The sequence below is a fragment of the Poromitra crassiceps genome (assembly GCF_964638095.1).
Source record: "Poromitra crassiceps genome assembly, chromosome: 1".
Lineage (NCBI taxonomy): Eukaryota > Metazoa > Chordata > Actinopteri > Beryciformes > Melamphaidae > Poromitra > Poromitra crassiceps.
Genome location: NC_139623.1, coordinates 6,385,475 through 6,407,818, shown reverse-complemented (window position 1 = coordinate 6,407,818; position 22,344 = coordinate 6,385,475). Strand labels below are relative to the sequence as shown.

At 45.8% G+C, this 22,344-nt stretch overlaps 1 protein-coding gene across 2 annotated transcripts in view; it reads right to left on the bottom strand.

Moving 5' to 3' along the window:
• Nucleotides 1-21,081, bottom strand: part of cpeb4b (cytoplasmic polyadenylation element binding protein 4b) — a 114,000-nt gene extending 92,919 nt beyond the window's left edge. For both annotated transcript variants that reach the window (XM_083648130.1, XM_083648131.1), the window contains exons 1-2: nucleotides 20,689-21,081; nucleotides 18,614-19,860 (exon numbers count right to left, since the gene is read on the bottom strand). In XM_083648130.1, coding sequence (XP_083504256.1) covers nucleotides 18,614-19,813 — 1,200 coding nt within the window. In that variant the 5' untranslated portion in view covers nucleotides 19,814-19,860; nucleotides 20,689-21,081. The remainder of the gene's footprint in view (nucleotides 1-18,613; nucleotides 19,861-20,688) is intronic.
• Nucleotides 21,082-22,344: the final 1,263 nt, after the last annotated feature.

Here is a 22,344-nt window from a genome sequence, read left to right as displayed (position 1 = left end):
TTTCAACAAAACAAAACAAAAGTCAGGTCACTAATCCCCAGACAAAATCACACAACAATAGGCTATATGTGCAGCAAACCTGTAACCAGAGAAGTCAAGTCACTAATCCTCGTCTTCCTCTTCTTCCTGCGTACTGAAACCACCAAAGTCCTCATCTTCAGTGTCGGAAACGAACAGGTTCAGGGTGGCTTCGTCAACCACTCTCCTCTCTCCTTCATTGTCACTCAAAACCAACGAACTCCTCTTCGTCACTGTCGGCATCGAACAGCCTCTGAAGCCTCTGACGGCCCTCAGCGCCAGCTGTGGCGGCGTCATCCTCTTCATCCCGCAGCAGTCCAGCGTTTTGGAACCCGTTGGTGATTGTGGATGTTTTCACACTCCTATAATATTCCGTGCTGAGACAGTTCCTCCTGCTGCACCGTCCAACGCCTCACCATTGACTCATCGATGCCCAGGTTACGCGCGGCTGCTCTGTTTCCCTCTTTTAATGCGAGATTGACTGCTTTCAACTTGAAAGCTGCGTCGTGTGAATTTCTGCGTACCTTCCCCATGGTAAGTGAGAGTGTTGCTTCTACTGCTCGTCTTGTTGTGAATATTCCTTGATCTTCCTTTGTGTGAATTCGCCGAAGTTTGTGATTTTCTCCTGGTAGTCGGGGGAGGGAGTTGATGGCCGAGTGGCCGTTTGCTTACCGTAATTACCATATGTAAGTGGTCACGCACAGAGGGGATTGTCGGGAAAGAGATGGCTGTTTGAGGAAGCTCCCATTTACCGTATTACCGTAACATTTCAACAAAACAACATAACACAACACCACCGTTGTTTATTTTTACAGTGCACACAGTGTCCGCGGTGTGGTGAAAAGAGGGCAAGAGAGGAAATTAAAACAGAAGTGGATTTATAGTTAGAAAGAGTGCTAAAAAAGAGAGATTTTATTTGTATTTTTTTTTTTTTTTCTGAAAAAATCCATAGATAAGACGCACCGTTATATAAGCCGCAGGGGCCAAAAAACGGGAAAAAAGCCGCGGCTTATAGTCCGGAATTTACGGTAATCGATGATTGATAATTGATCGTTAAGGATTTTGTCACTCACCGATCAGACGTATCAAATAGAGGTTGAATGAATGAATTTCACTACATGGCAGCAACGAGACATCTTACCCAACCAGGGAGAGTCAACAATTTCAGAGAAAAATTAATACTCAGGTGCTTACGGGCTGCCGTAGAAAATCTAAAGAAAACATGCGGAAGTCAAAGGAGGCACACTCTATTCTCAACCCACCAGAAATGTTAATATCTGCGCAAATAAGTATGCAAAAATGACAATATGTCAAATCTTTGGTTAATGTAGATAGATGCATAGGCTACGTAATTGGCTCGTCATACAGTAACTCGCACTCCAGGAATATCTCTATTCACGATGCCACAACGGCGATTCACGTCTCTTTTCTGGCCAGCGGCAGCTCTCTCTCACCGGCCGGGAAGCGGCTGTCTGCCTGGGGAACCGAGAGCTGGTTCCCTGCTCTGGGGCTGGGCGTTGTGAGCCAGCCAGGCACTCTAACCTGGATTTACATTAGCGTTTCTAACAGACTGCAGTGTTTCCCCTAGAAAAATGTTCAGGCCTGGAGGGATTTCAAAACGTACCTCGACCGCAACGGTGGGGGCCCTCGCTGGCGACACTAAACTTTTAGCTAACCTGTTCGCATCTATGTTCGCAATGGCATCCCAAGTATCATCATACTATTATGGGATGCGATGCGAACAGTTGTATTATGGGATGTGCGTTTCCCCGGCAACGACACACGTTGACACGTTTTGGAACACCGCTGCACGCTGGCACAATACTCCTAAAAGCAAAATGCTTATTGTTTTGAATGATTTGGCATCTTCTATTACTGTCAACACTGTCAACAACAGTATTGTTGTATTGTAATAATATGCCAAAGGTTTATTGAAATTTTGGGGAAAGCAGAAAAGAAAGAAAAATAAAAAATATATTTGTCCAAATAGGTTCATTTTGTCTAACCGAAATTAATTAACTAAACTGTTCATATAGAACTGTTCATATAGAAAAGACTTGTAGTAGGTTAAATTGTGTCAAATACCTGACAGTTTCGACTGCTGACATAAACCAGCCATATGACACGTCACAGCAACATCACGTGACGTCTCTGAAGAAGACTGCAGGAAGTCAGCAGTCGAAACTGTCAGGTATTTGACACAATTTAACCTACTACAAGTCTTTTCTATACAAACAGTTTAGTTAAGAAATATATTTATTTTATTTTTATTTATTTATTTGCAAAAGAAAATGGCCTGGCGGGGGCGCCGTTGGCCTGTAGAATGGTAGGGGAAACACTGGACTGTTATTGAAACATGGTGGGTATAATATACCCATCGGATATTATCCGGAAGATACTCTCACAATGGCGTTTCAGCTGGGTTTGAAGCAGTCTGCCCCAATGGAAGTGAAGAGATCGCATAACAACGGAACCAACCGCAACCTGCATCCTCATTGCATCAAACAACGCCACACCGTTATAAGTGTTTAATAGTGTTTGTTTAACAAACTGCCTTGTTTAAGAGGATTGTTGTTGGACTACACATTCCTGGAATAAAGATTCCATTGAGGAAAAACATGCTTTCTTTAGTATTTTCTGCCATAGGCATTTTGGAACATCTGGTGCTGTAAAGCTAGTCACTAGCTGAGTGGTGTGTTAGCAGCTAGCAGCAGTGCGCTTGGCCTGCAGCCCAACCCAAATGCTACAGCTCCTAATACAGCCTGCTGGACAAACAGCCATGGTACTGGCACATTTTCTCCCTCTCCAAGTACACCCTCATGGTGCTGTGTGGATAAAATGTCCACCTAATGGCACATGGTCGGTCACACCCTCTCAAATTGCATCTCCACATTTGCTCACACACACAGATCAGCTGACAGCCTCTGCCCCAGGCTGTAACAAGATTATGCCCAACTCCATGCAGGAGCGTGGCAGTGGAGGGGGGGGTGGGGGGTCTTTGTTTTAACAGCTACCTATCGTAACTCACCTGACAAGTGGCTTATTCCTTTTTTTATGTTTCCTTATCAACTGAATAACATGCATATCTCATTTGTTGCCCCCTGGGTGTGAGTCTAGTGCAGGGGTGGGCAACTATTTTTCATGGGGGGCCACATGAGAAACCCAGATTGTTGCCGGGGGCCGAACAGATATGCCGTGTCATGCCATAACCCATGGATGGGCAACTTTGATGATAGAGAGGGCCACAAAAAATGTCCTCGCTACCAGGTTTTGCCGAGCGCCGAACGGCGCCAGCGCGAAAAATTTGGGGCATTTGAAGCCAGGTTTAGAGGAATAACTCATTTTAAATTAACAGTTGTGATGTGATTATTCAGTCTTAACCACCAATATTTGATCCTTTTCTCACTCCTATGTCACCACCTGCTCTCAGGGCTTGAAATTAACTTTTTTGACCACCTGCCAATATGGCTGCTAGATTTTAAAGTTACCAGCCAATTAGAATTTCCACTAGCCGAAATGTTTTTCTTGAAATAAACCAGAATATGAGTGGGTTAATTTAAACATAAGTATCAGTAAGTGGCCCGGGATTCTCAAAGCCTGTGTTGAGGGCCACACAAACAAAAGTGCACTCTTGAAGCTAAATAAATCCAAAACCAATGAGTTAATTATTTAAATTTCTACTTCAATTTAACTTATTCAGTGGGTATCTTGCATGTTGCGTTCAGGTGCACTGTAAAAAAAAAAGAAAATGCAATTCCATCGCGGGCCACACAGATGGCGCCCGAGGGCCGCCTGCGTCCCGCGGGCCGTATTTTGCCCATGTGTGGTCTAGTGCCATATGGCATCCGTTTTATTTTTCCAAATTCCATTTATTTATTTATTTATCATTATTTTATTTTTAATTTGGGGGTTAGGATCAACTTTTTTTTGAATGACTTGGCTCTCTCACACAGCCTCTTCAACATGTTTCTCAAAGTGAAAAGCAAGTTGTGAGGTGACGTAAGGGTCCCACATAAGAAACCCGTCCACTTCAAAACACCCCAACTCTAGGCCTATTTTACAATTATGAAATCATTTAGGTTACTACAATAATTAGGTCTATTTTTGATTTTGATCCTACATTTATCAATTTCAGACAAATTATGGAAAATTCTGTAATATTCCATGTTTTACAGTTGATTCCATTTTTATTACCAAATTCCATGATTCTGTCTGTTGTTTCCGTTTTGTGGAAATCATATGGCCCTATCTGAGTGTTACAAATGTCTAGGCTACTTTTTGAGAGATGATTATCTCCTTTGTCTTCCTCCCCTATTTACGGTAGTGTGTTACTATTATGGCTTCTTAAAACATGCACAAGGGAATGATCAACTTTCATTGTAAACAGGCAGAACAATGGAAATCCTAAAACAAAAGCTACTAATCCTTCAACTGTCGTGTCGGTGATAGAATGGAAACTATGTGAGGCAGTTGGACCAGGCTAATAGTGGAACACAGTGTTTGGACCAGGCTAATAGTGGAACACAGTGTTTGGACCAGGCTAATAGTGGAACACAGTGTTTTGACCAGGCTAATAGTGGAACACAGTGTTTGGACCAGGCTAATAGTGGAACACAGTGTTTGGACCAGGCTAGTAGTGGAACACAGTGTTTGGACCAGGCTAATAGTGGAACACAGTGTTTGGACCAGGCTAATAGTGGAACACAGTGTTTGGACCAGGCTAATAGTGGAACACAGTGTTTGGACCAGGCTAGTAGTGGAACACAGTGTTTGGACCAGGCTAATAGTGGAACACAGTGTTTGGACCAGGCTAATAGTGGAACACAGTGTTTGGACCAGGCTAATAGTGGAACACAGTGTGACAACACTTCCTGATGGGGTCCATTTATCCCACAGTTAAAGGAACACTCCGCCCATTTTCAACCAGCTTTGTATCATTAGAACACCAGTAGTATATCAGAAAACTGTAAACGGTTTTGAAGTCTGTCATTTAATTTGACAGTTATTGAGTGTTAAAGTGTGGACCAGTGACATCACTGGTCCACACTAACTCAAATGAATAACTCATTAACTCAAATCAACTCTCAATAACTGTCAAACTAGATGAATGATGAATAGTTTGACAGTTATTGAGAGTTGATTTGAGTTAATGAGTTATTAATTTGAGTTAGTGTGGACCAGTGATGTCACTGGTCCACACTTAAACACTCAATAACTGTCAAATTACATGACAGACTTCAAAACCGTTTACAGTTTTCTGATATACTACTGATGTTCTAATGATACAAAGCTGGTTGAAAATGGGCGGAGTGTTCCTTTAAAGGAACTACAGTGTTTCCATTACCAAAGTTTAGGGTGCCTTGTATAGGGGCAACATGTGTCATCAATCATTAACTCAAGTATTGGGATAGAATGGATTGGGGACAGTTTTGAAAGCACAGAATGGAAGCTATAGGTCTACTGCCTGTGGTTGGCTAGAGCCAGAGCCGTATAATAGAAGAGTTCTGACATCTCCATTCACCCCAATGGACCAGTTTTTTTCCAGGAAGTAGAAAGTGGAACTCTTGAGTAAAAAAAGCAGCACTGTCGAGTTGCAACAAAATAGACAGTGTTGTACTTTGAAAGGGTTTTTCATCCCTTGAAATGAATCAAATTGTACATTATCGGCTTTATTTTCACATGCAAAAGTAGCGCGAGACCCATTCCTGGCTGTTCATTGGCTAATGAGTCTCGCATTTTGGTCCTCCGCTGACGCCACTCTCTTACTAGAGGACACTAGCTAGAGCAATCCTTGGTCAGGGGCAAATAAAATGGGAGAGAGATGGCCTGTCAATTGGTCCTATAGCAATAGTAGCGTAAAACCCGGTAAATAAGACGCATCGGAATATAAGATGGAGTCTATTTTGGAGGGGCAAAAAAGGTTTCCTATACCTATTCATTTATAAACACGTTTATACAAGTTACTCTGCAGCTGTCAACTGGGTCTGTTAATATGGAACCTTCCTTGCTGTCAACTAACGCCAACTTGGTGACAGGCCAGGTTATGGCAGCGCTAATAACGTTAGGAAGCTAGCCATAGTGGCCTGTGTTATACACGACAGCTGTAGTAATGGCAGCAATCAAATCCTCTGGGTTTGTTTGTCTGACTCCCTGCTGTCCACAGAAGTGAAGGGAAAATAGGAGAGATGTGTGGATAGTTAATGCAAGGAGAAACCTTCAGCCAGCTCCTCACAGCAACATCTGTTTCACCTCACTTTACAACAGGTAACAGCCAAGGACGAAACTAGAGAGATGCACCGGTCGATCGGTGATCGGAAATGGCCGATTTTAAGCTGATCGGCCCCAACCGGCGACGACCTGCGCCGGTCAGTCTACATATCCAGTTCTGTGTGCCGGTTGGCTCCCCCCTTTATTCACGTGACGTGCATGCACCCCAAAGCAACGAGACAGATGGGCTGCAGCCACCACACACGCCAGCATCTCAGTGTGGACATTTTTCATCACCATCAGTGAAAACACAAAGCTCGCAGTTTGTCACACATGCAAGTCGAAAATGAGCGGCGGGGGAACGACTGGCCGAGTCCCGCTCTGAGCGGCTCGTTCACCTCTCTCCCTCTCCCTCGCTCTGCAGCACCCGGCCACACCGCACCAAAGCCGGCTTGGTGAGGTGAATGTGAGGATACTGTGTCCACAGTATACAGGATATATATATGTATATTGCAAATAGAACGACGGACATAATTATAAAACGCATCGGACTCAGTGTTCAAGGTTTTCTGTGCGTGACGATTTTTTTTCCGGGTGGCGGATTAAAAAAACGCATACAAAATGTCGGACTCTGTGTGTAAACTCTGATATTGAGACTGAATCGTCAACTCATAAACTAATTTCCTCTTCTACTCAAGAACAACCTAGAACAGCCAAATCCACAACTGTGGAGTGGGCGTGGCTTCGAAGGTCTGGAGCCAGGCTATAAACTCCACGGATCACATTTTGATGTTATGTTGCACCCGTTTTCTTTTGGTACATGCATAAGTACATGTATGATAGCTGTGGGATATACTGGATTTTCTTTTTAATATTCATTTTATTTGCATAAAAAAGAAAAGCTCTGTCCAGTAACCTGGAACACTTATTTTGAGATGTGTTTGAGTGAGATGGTCCTCCTCATGCAAATGATAAGAATTGTTACACCAATCTTAATTGTCTATTAAACCAAAGTTACAAAAATGTTTGTGTAAGCTGTCAATTATTGTTCTGAGAAAGAAAATCGGTATCGGCAAGTCAGACTATTCAAAAATCAGAACCGGCCAAGAAAATCGCAATCGGTGCATCCCTAGATGAAACGATAACCGGTTCAATGATAAACCCTGATCAAATTCCCTTACGGTAACCATACAGTTTCAAATTTTCATTATCATTAACAAAGATAATATCAAGATGACACAAAACAGGGGGAGGCTCTGAACACTATAAAACTACACTACACTTGGCTGCCTGCGTAATAATTCAACAGTGGTTTCTACAGCTCCACTAGCTAAGACGACTTGCACTGAGAATCCCATCACACATCCCATGGTTAATAGGCTAAATGTGAGAGTATATCTTCATGCTTTCTTTTTCCTTCTCTAGACATAAATTATGAATCCCTGCTACTCTTGTTCTTTGTAAATGGGGTTATAGTTGCATAATCAGATCCTTTCTTCTCTCTCTCTCTCTCCCTCTCTCTCTCACACACACACACACACACACACACACACATACACACACACACAGACACACACACACACAGAGTAAAGCTATTATTCTCCACCCACCCTCCCTCTGCCCTTGCAGTATCTAGAGGGCACGGGGACAATGCTACTTTAGCTGATCTGATTCTATCACAACCGAGGGCAACAGACTGCAGCTAGGGTAATGCTGGCTTTAGCTTCAATCTGCCATGAGAGTAGAACGGAAGCCACTCTCCACTCCAATGCTCAGAATAGATGCACATTCACAATTTTGGGTAGAGAGCAGCTACTAATAGGGCTGGGACGGATCACGGATAATCCGTGACCCGTACGGATCAGCCCCCACGGTTCGGCACACGGTTCGGAACGTCGTGGTCCGCGGACCCCCCCCCCCCCCCTTTCGTTTCATTTAACGTTTAATGTTAGTGTATGAGAACGCCTGCAGCGCAGCCAGACACAGACAGGCATCATCATGGCAAGCACAAGTGAGCTTCCTCATCCCTTCGCTGTAAAGTCTCTCTGAAGGCTGTGGCTAGTGGCTACTAAAGACAGCAAACTTATTTCAACACCTCTGAAAAAGCACAGGAATGCGAGCAGCATGTTGCGGGCTGCACAAGAAGCGAGAGCCACAACACGCACACACACACACACACGCGCACACGTTTCACGAACACATTATCACCGGAGGTGAAATGTTGCTTTGGACACATAACAAAACAACACGTGGGGCCACCGAGTAGCATAACGTAGCATCAACGTTATGTTTCCAGACTCACCCGTTCTGGTCTGTACCCGTGTCATGTGACTACGTTAGCAAGCAACAGGCAGGAAGTTAGGCGCAGTGCCACCTAAAACAGGAAGTTGGGTTGTTTTGCCTTCAGAGTAAAAGCATAAATTGTGTCATGAGAAAAACATATTTTGAGCTGTGCAGGGCAACAAATGGTTAGAGAAGTATAATAGTATTAAAAATTCAAATCGAAAATCTAATTTTGAGAGAAAAAATCTGATATAGCCTATATTTTCTTTTTTTGCTGATCCGAAAAATCCGTGATCCGTGGCTCAAAATCCGTCACGCGATCCGATCCGTGGGTTTTCTGATCCGTCCCAGCCCTAGCTACTAACCATAGAGCGTACAAAACATATGGACGGACTCACCGTGACGTCACCCAGTGGTTTTTGGACTCGTGATTTGAATTCTAGAGTGTGAGAGTATGGCCATCGCCATCTTTAGAGTGTGAGAGTGTGAGGGTGTGGCCATCGCCATCTCTAGAGTGTGAGAGTGTGGCCATCGCCATCTCTAGAGTGTGAGAGTGTGGCCATCGCCATCTTTAGAGTGTGAGAGTGTGGCCATCGCCATCTTTAGAGTGTGAGAGTGTGAGGGTGTGGCCATCGCCATCTCTAGAGTGTGAGAGTGTGGCCATCGCCATCTCTAGAGTGTGAGAGTGTGGCCATCGCCATCTTTAGAGTGTGAGAGTGTGGCCATCGCCATCTTTAGAGTGTGAGAGTGTGGCCATCGCCATCTTTAGAGTGTGAGAGTGTGAGAGTGTGGCCATCGCCATCTTTAGAGTGTGAGAGTGTGAGAGTGTGGCCATCGCCATCTCTAGAGTGTGAGAGTGTGGCCATCGCCATCTCTAGAGTGTGAGAGTGTGAGAGTGTGGCCATCGCCATCTTTAGAGTGTGAGAGTGTGAGAGTGTGGCCATCGCCATCTCTAGAGTGTGAGAGTGTGGCCATCGCCATCTCTAGAGTGTGAGAGTGTGAGAGTGTGGCCATCGCCATCTCTAGAGTGTGAGAGTGTGGCCATCGCCATCTTTAGAGTGTGAGAGTGTGGCCATCGCCATCTTTAGAGTGTGAGAGTGTGGCCATCGCCATCTCTAGAGTGTGAGAGTGTGGCCATCGCCATCTCTAGAGTGTGAGAGTGTGGCCATCGCCATCTTTAGAGTGTGAGAGTGTGGCCATCGCCATCTCTAGAGTGTGAGAGTGTGGCCATCGCCATCTTTAGAGTGTGAGAGTGTGAGAGTGTGGCCATCGCCATCTCTAGAGTGTGAGTGTGGCCATCGCCATCTTTAGAGTGTGAGAGTGTGGCCATCGCCATCTTTAGAGTGTGAGAGTGTGGCCATCGCCATCTCTAGAGTGTGAGAGTGTGGCCATCGCCATCTCTAGAGTGTGAGAGTGTGAGAGTGTGGCCATCGCCATCTCTAGAGTGTGAGAGTGTGGCCATCGCCATCTTTAGAGTGTGAGAGTGTGGCCATCGCCATCTCTAGAGTGTGAGAGTGTGAGAGTGTGGCCATCGCCATCTCTAGAGTGTGAGAGTGTGGCCATCGCCATCTCTAGAGTGTGAGAGTGTGGTCATCGCCATCTTTAGAGTGTGAGAGTGTGGCCATCGCCATCTCTAGAGTGTGAGAGTGTGGCCATCACCATCTTTAGAGTGTGAGAGTGTGGCCATCGTCATCTTTAGAGTGTGAGAGTGTGGCCATCGCCATCTTTAGAGTGTGAGAGTGTGGCCATCGCCATCTTTAGAGTGTGAGAGTGTGGCCATCGCCATCTTTAGAGTGTGAGAGTGTGGCCATCGCCATCTTTAGAGTGTGAGAGTGTGGCCATCGCCATCTTTAGAGTGTGAGACTGTGGCCATCGCCATCTTTAGAGTGTGAGAGTGTGGCCATCGTCATCTTTAGAGTGTGAGAGTGTGGCCATCGCCATCTTTAGAATATGAGAGTGTGGCCATTAGGGGTGTCAAAAATAATCGAATATAAGATGCATCGCGATGCGGACGTGGACGATTCTGCATCGATTCACAAATGTAAAAAATCAATTACCGTAAATTCCGGACCATAAGGCGCACCGGTATATACGCCGCAGCAGCAAAATTGACTGTTTTTTACATATATAAGCCGCACCGGACTATAAGCCGCGGGTGTTTTGATGTTTAATTACCATATGTAAGGGTTCGTGCACAGAGGGGATTGTCGGGAAAGAGATGGCTGTTTGGGGAAGCTCCCATTTATTAACATTTCAACAAAACAAAACAAAACAAAAGTCAGGTCACTAATCCCCAGACAAAATCACACAACAATAGGCTATATCACACAGGATAAGGTGCAGTCACGGCTGTAAACAAAATAACTGTAAAACAATAATAAAACAATCAGTCAACAGTAGTGAGCCTACCAGAAAAGTCATTAATCCTTGTCTTCATCTTTTAGGTGAAGGTGCAGCAAACGGCTGTAACCAGAGAAGTCAAGTCACTAATCCTTGTCTTCCTCTTCTTCCTGTGTACTGAAACCACCAAAGTCCTCATCTTCAGTGTCAGAAACGAACAGGTTCAGGGTGGCTTCGTCAACCACTCTCCTCTCTCCTTAATTGTCACTCTCAAAACCAACGAACTCCTCTTCGTCACTGTCGGTGTCGGCATCGAACAGCCTCTGAAGCCTCTGACGGCCCTCAGCGCCAGCTGTGGCGGCATCATCCTCTTCATCCCGCAGCAGTCCAGCCTTTCGGAACCCGTTGGTGATTGTGGATGTTTTCACACTCCTATAATATTCCGTGATCTTCCTTTGTGTGAATTCGCCGAAGTTTGTGATTTTCTCCTGGTAGTCGGGAGGGAGTTGCTGGCACACTGCAGTAGTCCTCGCCCTGACGGACAGTCCCTTTCGTCTCATGAATCGGAAGCACCAAGATGAGCCACCTCTGAAATGTTCAATTTTCATTTCGGTGGCGACTGTTTTGGCCTTCAGTCGGATCTGAACTGGGGAAACACCTCGGCCGTCTGCTCTCTGGGTCAACACCCAATCTTCAAGGCAATCTTCAAGTTCGGGCCATCTGCTTTTATGACCTCTGAAGGATTTTTTGGTCTTCTTGCACTGAGACAGTTCCTCCTGCTGCCCCTTCCAACGCCTCACCATTGACTCGTTGATGCCAAGGCTACGTGCTGCTGCTCGATTTCCGTCTTTTAATGCGAGATTGACTGCTTTCAACTTGAAAGCTGCGTCGTGTGAATTTCTGCGTATCTTCCCCATGGTGAGTGAGAGAGAGTTACCGGTAGTGCACGACCGTTTGCTGCTACTGCTCCTCTTGTTGTGATTCCGGTCTGCTACTATAATGAACTTTGAACCGGTAGGAGTAACCGGTTGATTTCCGCCAAATGATGTCAAGTCAAGTCAAATTTTATTTATATAGCACCTTTCATACACAAAGGCAATTCAAGGTGCTTTACAAAAAAATAATCGAAAAAACAAGCAGCAAATCAATGCACATAAAATAACCTGTAAAATCCATCGATTTTGGAGGTCACCGAGTGGCCGTTTGCTTACCGTAATTACCATATGTAAGGGTTCATGCACAGAGGGGATTGTCGGGAAAGAGATGGCTGTTTGAGGAAGCTCCCATTTACCGTATTACCGTAACATTTCAACAAAACAACATAACACAACACCACCTTTGTTTATTTTTACAGTGCACACAGTGTCCGCGGTGTGGTGAAAAGAGGGCAAGAGAGGAAATTAAAACAGAAGTGGATTTATAGTTAGAAAGAGTGCTAAAAAAGAGAGATTTTATTTGTATTTTTTTTTCTGAAAAAATCCATAGATAAGCCGCACCGTTATATAAGCCGCAGGGCCAAAAAACGGGGAAAAAGCCGCGGCTTATAGTCCGGAATTTACGGTATTACATTATTTACATTTTCTGGGAAACGGAAGGTTAGATTGCGATGCCAATAAAGGACTATATGTATTTTTTCACCCTGAATCCAACACCGCCACCCATGAGTCTCTACGTTACGGTTGCGGAGATACGTCCGCCCTGCATGCAGGGCTACAAGAGAGAGACTGCAGACAGGGTAGTGTCAAGCTGTTCGTCGGCTAGCAGCTAGCCAGTGGAAATTCACAGCCCTAGTGGCCACAGTCATCTTTAGATTGTGAGAGTTTGGCCATCGTCATCTTGGTTCTTGCGCAGCTCACGTGAGATGGCACGAAGGGTGTCAAATCAACCCCTTGGATCGAAATCTCTAAGGGCTCGTACTGGAGTGGAGGTAGCTCGCCCAGCTCACCCAGCTCGCCCTCAGGGGCTTGGTCCTCTACCCCCTTGGGGGGCGAGGGCAGCCAGGGCTTGAAGGATGTCCTGGTCGAGGTGTATGTTGTAGGCTTGTTGTAGGCTACATGCTTTGCAGTATAGCGTTTTCTGTCCCGTTCAAAGACGCAGGGGTATTTCACCTCGATGACTTGACAAATAATATCCTTGTCCTTTGTTTCTGTGCGGGCAGTTCTTGTTGCTTGAATTATCATCTTGCAGCTCGATTTGTGATGTCGATGCCGACGCAAGGTTAGCGTTATTAGTTGGGGCTTTGACCCAACCAGACTTCATCTGCTTTTGACATCTTCACGGTGCGTCCTGCAGCCGGTGTGATTGTGTGCGAGCAGCCACCTGTCCGAGTCAGTACTCGTTTTGCCCGGGGCAACCGGGCATCCGTTAATGTCGAGGCCTGGCAGCCTACGGGCCTCGGTCAGACTCCACGGAGACACTCCTCAGAGGCATCCCATTAGGAGGCACCTCATCCTCGAGGAAGAGGGAGGCCCTGTGACGGAGCACCGCCGTGTGGAATACAACGCAACGGCTGCAGGAACAGGGGTCTAAAAGTGGCCGTGCCGCGTGTTCGTGCCCTAAGCAAAACACACATCTAGCATGTTGGTCGCCTGACGCCAACGTAGCCTTGCACACGGCACACCCTCTAGCCTGTTCAACCTTATCCATAGCTTAGCAGGAGGGGAAGAAACGGCTAACGATAGAGAGCTTTAGCACACCTAGAAGGAAGCTAAAAGACACCTCCAAAAGTACAGTGTACTTTTTTATTTTCATTTTTTGCAGTTTACTTTTTTTCTTATTTTGTGCAGTGTACTGACTACTGAGAGCACTATACCGATAGCTGATAATTATAAATAAAAGCTATTTGCAGCGTTGTAACGTTAATTAGTTGGCAGAAAGGACACCTAGACAGCTTTTGCGATTTATTCCAGTCTTATAACAGCCTGTCTAACATTACCGGAGTTGGAGTGTATGTCTGTGGATGAGTCTCACTGATGCGTACTGTGCACGTTAACAGCTTGTTAACAAGTGATGGTGGCTGCGTACTGCGTCCATTGTTTGCGCTGGATAGCTAATTCCATCGCTCTGCTGGTTGCTCTCCTTTCTGCTAACTGTGGTTGCCTGTCTCTAGCCTGGATCACTTCAGGTGTGCTTCTAGAAAAGGTCCGTGTTGCAACTTGCTCCCGGGGCATTGTTACTTCATTCCGGATCGCTTTTATTTTTATGAAATTGAATTTCTCCTATGAAATTATTAACACCAGCGATTGTTCGACCAACGTGAATCTTGTCGACCAAGAGCACGTCAACCAAACAATCGACCAATCGACCTGGAGGGAGCAGCCCTACCGCACAAGCTAACTAGCTAGCGGCTAGTTTATAGCTATTTATCTCAGAGTCAATGTCTCCTCAGCCGAGGAGACAGCAAGCAAGCTAGCGTAGAACAAGAAGCAAGCTAGCGTAGAAGCTAATTGCACAGCGGCAAATAGCAACACAAGACAGTTTAGAGCTAACAAGAAAAAGAGGCGAAAACACTCCTAGCTTTGATGAAGGTGGAACCGCCGTCCGAGGCGAAGAGAACAGGTTCGGAACCCTTGGCCTGTCTGGGTCTCGTCCGCCGAACGCCGTGAGTTTGGTGGGCTGTTAAGACGGAGTTAGCCTCGGCTAAGAATGCAACTGTGTTAGCAATATGTATTGGAGAAATCAGAGATACGTCCGAGCAGCTTCGCTGGATGAACAGGAAGAGGCTACACGAGAAGTGGGCGGACGTGACGTAGTCACCGGGATAGTAAGTGGGTGGCCGCCCCATTTCTCATGTACTGTATACCATGCCACCAGGAGGTGGGATGGGTGGTTTTATAAAAATACATTTTTGGAGAAAGAATTAGTTCATCCAGTGGCGCTGCATGGCAGCGATAGGACACTAGAGTGAGAGCTCGAGTTCGAAACAAAGTAAAACCACATTGTCCCTCACTGGTGGTCTCCAAGGCCGATTAGTAAATAATGTTATCCAACTAGCGCATCTGAGATGACATTAGGGACTAGTATTAACAGACTACCTACTAGGGATGTCAACGGTTACAACATTTTCTACACGGGTACACGGGACCTTCTGGTAGCATGTAACCGGTTAACCGGACGTTTTTGTTTAGTTCTTACGGCCGCATTTCCATTGCCATGCTTTGTTGGACCGCATTTCCATTAACGTTACTGCACTTGTGTGAACACTTCAGCGTCACGTTAAAGTTATCATCTGTAGTTTACAGGCAGCATTATCACCACTAGCATAGGGCTGCTCGATAAATCGATTTTGAACCGTGATCGAATTAGTTAGGACGATGTTAAAAAAATGAAAATCGTAAAATAGATTTTTTTAACTAGGGTAATTACGTTACGGCGGGGCGGCTCTCTGTCATGTACGCATGCTGTAGCAGCACGCGTACATGACACTACCGGTCTTTTCTCCCCGCTGTAAAGTCTCTCTGGGAGGCTGTGACTACTGCTGGCTACTAAAGACGGCAGCAATGAACTTATTTCAACCCCTCCAAAAAGCACACTTGTGTGAGCACTGAGCAGCGTGTTGCACTGCGGGGCGGGCTGTGCAAGATACGCGCATGCGAACAAAGACGTTATCACTGGACGCTGAAATGTTGCCTTTAGTTCACATAACAACACGTGAGACCACCGAGTAACATTAGGACTCACCTCCAAAAGTGCAAATCCACCAGTGTCAAGTGACTGCAGGTTAGCAAGCAACAGCCAGGAAGTTAGGCATAGCAAGTTAGGCTAAAACAGGAAGTTCTGCCTTCAGAGTAAAAGCATAATTTGTCACTTATGAAAAAAAGAGGAAAAAAAAGAGCTCTGCAAGGCAACAAATGTTTAGAGAAGTATAATAGTATAAAAAAATCGAAATCGAAATCGAAAATTGAGTTTTGAGAGAAAGAATCGTCAATTTAATTTTTAGGCAAAATCGAACAGCCCTACACTAGCGCTAAACAGTTTATTTTTGATGAGAAATGAAACACAGTAAGACAGACTCACCCGCTTACTACCGATGTTGACTGAAAACAATCCTCTTTTACATTCTGTTAAGCGGCAAAATGTCCAGACAACACTGTGACACAGTCCGCATATTAGGAGCGGGTCCGAGAGTACGAAAAATCCACTGTCCCTCGTAGCCCAGATTGTGTATCAGCAGGGCTCAACGTTAGCATCAGCTAGCCCTAGTAGGAACATTTCAAAGGATTCATGCCAGCGAACACACGGGATCAGTGGCTCGCCAGGCAGGGCGAGGAACGGGGAGAGAGGTGAGAGCAGAGAATCCATCATTCTCGTCGCCAATGTTATGTTTCATAACTTGTGGACCACGACGTTAACTGTTAAACGTTTTATTTTCATGCGGTCACACTGGCTCCATGTTTACAATTACAACCACACCCGTCGTAAAGCTGCCTGTCTTAAAGGTACAGCCACAGCTGATATGACGCAGACGTGTAGTCGGTTATTGTTTTTTCTAAACGGTTATGATTTAATATCCGGTTAGCTGTGTACACGGTGACATCCCTACTACCTATCTGACCTAACTTTGACAGGGTATACAGCCTGTCATCAGTGTAGATGAACCAACATTTTCCAGAGGCAAGAAGGTAAAGGATACCTACTTAAAGCCGCCCTCCTCCAGTCAGTTCTTCCTACTTGTACCTGTTTCACGTTGATGTTCTATGAAAACGTATATGTGCCGTCGCGCTGTAAGAACCCACGTCACCATTTGTGCCAAAGAACTTAGATTGATAAGAACTGACGATAGTTTGTTCCATTTTCCACTGAAACATAAGACTGCAGCAGGCGCTATTGTAAAAGAAGCAGTGACTCATCTTGTCTTCAGTATACTCTTTGTCTGCGATAAAATGGAAGTAGCGGTCATACTGGTTCCTTTCATATCTCCGTGAAAAACATATTTTAGAAGCAAAAATATCGCTCATTGTCAACAAACCAGCCAACAGATATCAAAGCTTATGGACTTTATGGAAAGAGCGTAACTCTAACTGGTTAAAAGTGACTATCGCAGCGTTTTGAGCCTGGTGAACACTTAAGGCTGTTACACACCAAGAGCGATGCAAATATACAGCATGAAATTGCAATGCAAATTTTGACCCACCTGTCAATCACAGCAACAGATGGGTACACGTCGGACGTGAATCTCTGAAAAATCGACCGTGGTCCGAAAAAAGTAAATACCGCAATAACGCTCAGCGAAACATTGACTGATATAGGTTCAAGAAATATTATTGACGTGCAAATTAATTGCACGGGAAAAAAAACGCTCCCGGTGTGTAAGGACCTTTAGTTAGCAAACGTAGCGGCTGGCGGCCAACACCTAGATAACAGCAGAGGGTATTTACTGTAAATATATTTGTCTATGACACGTCACTCGTTAGACAGCATAATGCCTGACGTCATCACCCGTTTTTACCAACACATTAGTTTTATGACTTTGAGCCCAAAATAAGGTTATTTGTCAACTAAATACATGTGGCTAATCAGCAGAGCAGGGCAAAACACAGTAACACATGAAATATCTTCAAAATGACAAAATACACTGGAGGGGGGGGCTTTAAAGAAGCCTTTAAGAAGGCTTCGTCAACAGCCGGGCCTAGCTGGGCCTACAGCAAAGCCTATCACATCACCAATAGGCTTAGCCTGGCCCTCGCCCCTCCACCCCCGTATCCTTACAACCACGACCCAATCAATCCTGAGTTGGATTGGATCAATAAAATGAATTAATTTCCAGCCCCTCTTCACTATCAATCCAAGCTGCCATTTCCTACATGTTGTGATTATACTGTTATTCAAGCCATCTTCATTGTGTGTGGACCCAGCTATCAAAATCACATTAGAAATGAGCTGGCTAGGCTAGGCTATGGGGGCCATGTCCTGGGTTATTATTATTATTAATGCGCTAATCCTGAAAATCATTAGGCTACATTTCACAATGCAGAACAAATTGATGCCCTGAGATTTGTCAGCAGTAAAGACAAATAGGAATCGAGCTCCATCAATCTACTGTACTTCTCTTTCTGACATTTGTCAGATTTTTTTCTGGAAGGGAAATCAGATGATGATGTCTCATCTTGCCACTGGCGTATCTAGATTTCTCCCTACATCTCAATCTCCTGCCATTCTCTTTACTCCATCCCTCCCTCTCCTCGCTCTCACCTTCTCCATTTCTAACCTGGTTCTCCCATTTTCCTCTCCCCATCTTTTTCGCTCCCTCCCCAACGCCGCACCCCCGCCCCCCGCACGCGCACGCACGCACGCCTCGTATACGTGGCACACCCCACTGCAGTGACAGAGCCCCATTAGTCATCATCAGGGACCCACAGCCATGGAAGTACAGAGCCCAACGACTGAGCTAACACAGTGACAAATGCAGCATGTTAATCCATACCCTCCCCCCCCAGGTCCAAAAATAGCGGTTACACCACATATTGTAATAAAATTAGCAGCTAATATTAAGTGTTGTATGGTATGCTTATGATTTATCATTCAGGCAGCGCTAGAAATTACTTGCACACAAAAGCGCGATCGCACCCTAAATGCTCATATATACAAGCACACACACAAATGTGCACTGTGCATATACGATCAGATACAAAAGTGCACACGCATGCTAACTGATACGCGGAATCAAATGACATCAATGCTAATGGATTTAGACGATCAATAAAAGGAATTGCTGACGTGAATTCTTAAAAACCGATATGATCAGACTTATCAAGTGCAGGCTGACCTGGAAGGGGAAGATGTTATCGCTGCGGCCCACGCCGTCATCCATCCAGGACTTGGGGTTGAAGCCGGCAGGACTGTTGCGAGGGTACTTCTGGGACGCCACGTGGTTGTTGGGGAAGGTCTTCTTCAGCGGAGAGATGGAGTTGATGGGGGTCATCCCACCGTTCAGCCCCCGCCGATACTCTCGTCCCTGAGACCCCCCCCAGCCGCCGCCACCACTGCCGTAGCCTCCTCCGGGGCTCCAGGAGGTGGAGGAGGCGGGGGAGGGAGAGGGGCTCTGGTAGCTGGCCGGACCCCAGGGGGACGGGGGCTTGTTCAGGCTGTTGGACAGATGCGGCAGCTGGCCAAAGGCCGCGTTCCTGTGCGGGAAGGGGGGCGGAGGGTGGGGCGAGGCCGGGGAGCGCCGGTGCTGCTGGTGCTGGCTGTGGGGGTGCTGGAAGTGGGGGTGCGGGGGCGGGGGAGGCGGGTGGTGCTGGGACAAGGCCGCCGCCGCCGGCCCGATCTGGGGGGAGAAGTTCCCGCCAAAGCCCGGGCTGACGTGGTGCGAGAAGTTCTGGAACAGCAGGGGCCCGTTGTTGGCGGAGGCTGGGTTGAAGAAGCTCACATCCTCATTGATGATGTTGGACGGCGCCGGGGGGATGGCGGCCGACCAGTTGTTGAAGCCGGTGAGGGACGACGAGGTGGTACTAGACTGCACCGGGCCGGTTCCCCCCAGACCGGACGTCTCCTGGTAATCGAAGCCCGTTAGAACCGGAGACTCCAGACGCAGCTGCTTCTCCTTTCCGTTAGTTCCTTCAGACGGGCCGTTGTCTGCCTTGCCTTCCTCTGAGCGGGCCTTCTCCAGTTCTGAAATGATGCCTCCGCCACTTCCACTCTCCTGGTGACTCCCAGGGGACAGCTGCTGCTGCTTTTCTTGCGTTTCTTGCATTTCCTGTTGCTGCTGTGCTTTGGGCTTCTCTGGGCCCCCCAGGATTTCATCTTGCACGCTGTTGTGGGTGGCGGAGGCAGGAAAAAGCCAGGGGGAGCCTCCTGTGGTGCCATTCCCCGTGGCTGTGGTGCTGTTTATGAAAGCAGCAGGGCTCTGCGACACATTCTGGTGGTGGTGTGGGGGCTGTAGATGCGGGTGGATCCGGACCGGGAATGCAGACTTGTTGCCAGTGTTGTTTTGAACTAGGACTCCAAACCCGGCGTAATCCCCCATTTGTTTTCTCCCCCCACACACAAATGCTATCCCGTGATCGTTTGGTCCTATTGAGAGAGAGAACACACAGGATGGTATGCACTGAGTTAGCAATCTGTCCCTCTCGTGCCATTTTAGATTAAGAGATTTGGCTAAGACTAGGAAATGGACATTGTCATTTTTCTTGTGACATACAAGATCTTTTTTTGTTACTCCCTCGATGCATTCCTGGACATATGATAATGATATGATAATGACACGACATCATCAAATGAATAAGCTCATTCTTGCACTGAACAATCTTGCATTCTTACAATGGACAGCTGGGGGGGGGGGATATTTGGCTAATTATAACCCCGTGACGTTGCCAACTTGTAAGTCTAGAGCTGAGCTGCTGATAGCCACCGACCTGGCTAGCAAGCGCTGCTGTGTCGAGTCGACACATCCTCCATTGGAGACAGCTTCCTAGCGCAAACCAGTTGACAGACAAATATCAACCGCAGTGTAACCTTACCGAATACATTACAATACAAACAAATAGGTAAAAATTCAGAGTTAACAAGTCCCAGAAGCCACCGTTCAAAAACAGGAGAAAAACACTCGACCTTCTTTGACAGCTGTCAAAAATCCATCTGGAGATAACCTTAAAATAGATGCAAGGCATATTCGATATCTCTTCTTACTTTGATCGAAATACTGTATTACCAATAGAATCACACATTATTGTTCAGTATTAGAGCTTTATATGCAGTGACAACCGAAAGTCGAGCAGTTTAAATACACCGGACGGGTTATCTGGACGACAGCTACGTCGTTAGCTAACGCTACCTAGCTAGTTAACGTTAGCACGAATGCTAGCTGGACAGATTGGATAGCGAATAAAAATCTCTTTTCACCTTCTGGTTACCACCTCCGATCCCGGTGACGGCTCGGTTGAGATCCTTTCCTCGGGTTGAGAGCAAATGTGATGTCCTTGACCAAAGTGTAGAGCAAGCAGAGCTCGTGAGAGGCGGTTTGAGAGCTGACTCGTACAGTACAGTCGCTTTTTTTTCTCGCTTCTCCTGACGTGTCCTGCTTGCTCAATGACACAGCTTGCGCTCTCTCTCCTGCCTCTAATCTGGATTCTAACAGAAAAGAGGTTTGCTAACGTGGCAATCTATCAAATGTATTCGTCCGCAATTCTTTAATTCCTATTAGATTGGTTTCATTGTTTATACGATTTCAATATTGGTTTTTTTCTCGCTAACTCTCTCTCTCTCTCTCTCCTACAGAGCAAGCCGAGTCCTGTGCTTCTTGGCTGCCCCTCTCTGTGGAACCGACCACGGCCGAATGACAGCGCGAGAGATCAGCCGCGACACACTTCCGGTTCTAGCACCGCCCCGCTTCCCTGGCCACGCCTTCCGAAAATCACACCTCGACATGTGATTGGTTGTCTGGGGCTCAGTCGCGCCCACTGAGGTCGAAAATAGAGAGCCAAAGTCACGCCCACATCCGGATACATACATACCAAGGGATTTCATCCGCCATTTATTGTTCCATAGATATTTTGTATTAATGCGTATAAATATAGTTTTACTTAGTCAAACAAAGCGATTCAGCTATATTTTGAATTAAAGGAGAACATAGCACATTCCACTAGGACCAAAACTAAAATATAAATAGTGGGTTAAAAAAACGTTTTGGTCCAAGTGAAATGTTATAGAGAGGCAAAGTGACCGCCTACAGTACTTCCTGCTTCAGCACTGTACCAGAGATTTTTACCCACCATTTATTTTCCCATAGACATTTCGTAAAATACTTATATAAAAAATAGTTTTACTTCGTCAAACCAAACTGTTCAGCTATATTTAGAATCGGGAGAGAGACCATAGAACATTTCACTTCGACCAAAACCTTTAAAAAAATACATTTTCTTTGAATCCACACATTTTTTACGTTTTGGTCAAAGTGAAATGTTATGTGATCTCTCCCGTTTCTAAATATATCTGAACCGTTTGGTTTGAACAAGTAAAACTATTTTTTATAAGCATTTTACGAAATGTCTATGGGAAAATAAATGGTGGATGAAAATCTCTGGTAGCCTACAGTGCTGAAGCAGGAAGTAGGCGGTCACTTTGCCTCTCTATAGCTGGATCACTTGGTTTGGTAAAACTAATAGCCTATGTTTATATGAGGGATCAGCCGATAAGCATTTGTGGAAACGGTAATGAGACCCTATGGAGCAAGCCGTGAGAGCCTCACTCTAGCCATGGCTATGCTATTTACATTTTAAAAACTGCTACAGTTCACACAACTTTAACTAAACATGCACTATATCATAGGCTACATCAGACTCATGAGCTACTTCTGCTCTCACTCAAAATGTCAAAATATAAGCGATGTCATGTAGCCTATAGTTTTTGAGATATTAATGTTTGTTTGTCACAACTCATAGGCTACTAGTTAACTGCCGTGGTTCGGGTTGTTTTGCGGTGTCGTGACATCACGCTGATTACTCGTATAAGCATTTTATGAAATGTCTATGGAACAAAGAATGGCAAATGAAATCCCTT